At 57.6% G+C, this 2,575-nt stretch overlaps 2 protein-coding genes across 2 annotated transcripts in view; one reads left to right on the forward strand and one right to left on the reverse strand.

Annotated features, from left to right (window-relative positions):
• The window catches only part of RAD9A (RAD9 homolog A (S. pombe)), a gene marked incomplete at its 5' end in the record, with an annotated part of 1,984 nt that extends 1,856 nt beyond the window's left edge, over nt 1–128 (forward strand). The window contains one exon of the mRNA XM_009078759.1: nt 30–128. Within this exon, the coding sequence (XP_009077007.1) occupies nt 30–128 (99 nt within the window). The remainder of the gene's footprint in view (nt 1–29) is intronic.
• Nucleotides 129–168: 40 nt separating this feature from the next.
• On the reverse strand, nt 169–2,135 carry PPP1CA (protein phosphatase 1, catalytic subunit, alpha isozyme; the record flags this gene model as incomplete). The annotated part of the gene is made up of 4 exons (XM_009078760.1): nt 169–510; nt 844–978; nt 1,725–1,948; nt 2,031–2,135. Coding segments are annotated over 4 exons (575 nt in total), but the record flags the coding sequence as incomplete, so codon positions are not given.
• Nucleotides 2,136–2,575: the final 440 nt, after the last annotated feature.

Here is a 2,575-nt window from a genome sequence, read left to right on the forward strand (position 1 = left end):
CCACTAACCTCCCCCTTTTCCTCCTCCAGTTTTGCTCCCTGTTTTTTGGTTCCATGACGACTCCAGGGAGGCCCAATGCAACCCCCACCCAAGAAGTTCTGGCAGAGGACAGTGATGGAGAATGCTGACCCACCTCAGCATCCAACCAGCAGGACAAGCACCCACCAATGACCCATTAACAAGTTTATTCCCAAAAAAATTCCTCCTGCCCCCCATCCCCTCCACTGTCCCCCCAGGGCTGAGCTCTGGGATCACCCCTCGCCCCAGCACTCCCTGCCTTGAGCCTGGAGCGTGGCAGGGAGGGGGCAGGATCCTACAAATAAAAAAACTGAGTCGAAAGAAAAGCGACCTGATGCTGTTGGGGGGGGCTGAGGGAGGTCTGGGGGGGTGGCTCACGGCTCATTTCTTGGCTTTGGCAGAGTTGCGAGGAGGGGTGACGGGACGGCCGGTGGCGTTCAGCCCGCTGAACTGCCCGTACTTGCCCTTGTTCTTGTCAGCTGGCTTCAGAATCTGGGGGCAAGGGGGAGAGGGGTGAATGGGAGCAGAAAGGGGTGAGGACGGTGAGAAAGGGGTGATTGGGGGGAAATGGGGTGAGAAAGGGGGAAAAATGGGTGAGGAAAACAGGGAAGGGGAAAAAGGGTGAGGATAGGGGAGAAAAGGGGGAGAAGGGGGGGAATAGGGTGAGAGGGAGAGAAGTAAGTGAAGGAGAGGCCACACACTGTCCCCAGCTCCCCACCCTGCTCTGCTACCTCAAAAGCACCCTCCACTCTGCTCCCAGCCCGCCCAGCAGGGCCTGGGTGGCTCTCACAGCCTCCCCTGCCCCTGGCAGTGCCCCCAGCCCACCTGGAAGGAGCACATGAGTGTTTCATCCACGCTCATCATGGCTCCTGCGTTGTCGAACTCGCCACAGTAGTTGGGGGCCGAGAAGAGGGTGACAAGCTGGCGCTTAGCGAAGAACTCGTAGCCATCCTCCACCACCTGTGTGGGCATCAAGGCTGGCACTGAGCCCTGGGGCAAATACCCATCCCCCAGGGCAATATCCACCCCCCTGCGACCAATATCCAACCTCAGGGGCAAATAACCACCTCTGGGATAAATATGCACTGCCAGGGCAAATATCCACTCTCTGGGGGGAATATCCACCTCCAAGAGTGAATATCCAGTCCTCCAGGGCGAAGACTTCCCCCTGGGGTGAACACTTTGCCTGGGGCAAATATCCTCCTCCAGAGTGAATATCCAACACCCTGGGTGGAATAGCGACTCCCCAGAGCAAATATTTTCCCCTTAGGGCAAATACCCGACTTGGGAAAATACCCACCCCTTGGGCAAATATGGACTCCCCTGGGGCAAATACCCTCCCAGGACCAATACCCACACCCCTGGTAAATTTCTCCCCCCAAGACTAATAGCCACCTTCAGGCAAATGCTTATAACCCTGAGGGTGCATCCACTCTCTGGGGGACAAATAGCCAAATCCTGGGGTAAACACCCACCCCCTGGGTCATATACCCCCCCAAGTTCAGCTCACACTCCCCAACAACCGCCCCAACATCAAATACCCCTCTGGGAGGGGGGAAGAACCCCCCAAGACCCTCATCTTTACACTCCTAGAGTACACATCACCCTTGAGGGACCAATAGGGTAAAAACTCCTCTGACATTCATCGAGGCCCCCAAATACCCCTTCCTGTGGTGTGTTCCCCCAGAATGGGTGCTTGGTGGTACCTGGTGTGCCCTACAGATGAGGTCCAAGTCATGTTTGTGCAGGAATTTGGCCACCACCTCTGCTCCAAAGGTGAAGGAGACCCCACGGTCATTCTCCCCCCAGCCCTGCACATCCTTGTCAGGGTCAGACCAGAGCAGGTCACAGAGGAGCCCCTGATCCGGCACATCCGTGGGCCGCATGATCCTCCGGATCTGCTCCATCGACTGCAGGTCTGGGGACAGCCCTGTGGGGATGGGACACGCCCAAAGCTCAGCACACAGCTCCCAACACCACCCCCCAAATCCTTGGGAAAGGGCCATTCCCACCTCCGTGGCAGCAGAAGATCTTCTCATCCACGATGGCAGCGATGGGCAAACAGTTGAAGCAGTCGGTGAAGGTCTTCCAGAGTTTGATGTTGTATCGCCGCTTGCCTGAGGGGAGAGGGGGGCAGAGGTGGTTTTGGGATACAGGGGAGTGGGGGGAGCCCCACCAGGGGTTTGTGCCCCCTCAGGTGATGCACAAGCTCAGAGGTCCACTGGAGTTGGAAGAGCTCTGGCTACGCAGGGACAATGGGGATTAGGGGATATGTTGGGGGAACAGTGAGGTCTTGGGGGTGTTCTTGTGGGACAATGAAGATTTGGGGCTGTCTTGGGGGGCACAGGGGTACAGGAGGGTGGGAGGGGACTCCTCATGATTCTGTGCCCACCAAAGCGATGCATAAGCAGCTGCTCGGGGGTCCATTAGACCTGGAAGAGCTTTGGCTGCACAGCGACAACGGGGACTTGGAGGTGTGTTGGGGGACAATAAGGACTTGGGATGTCCCTGGGGAGGATAGAGAGGTGGGGGACCCCCCACAGGGGTTTGTGTCCAC

Source organism: Acanthisitta chloris, unplaced genomic scaffold (assembly GCF_000695815.1).
Source record: "Acanthisitta chloris isolate BGI_N310 unplaced genomic scaffold, ASM69581v1 scaffold5717, whole genome shotgun sequence".
Classification (NCBI taxonomy): Eukaryota; Metazoa; Chordata; class Aves; order Passeriformes; family Acanthisittidae; genus Acanthisitta; species Acanthisitta chloris.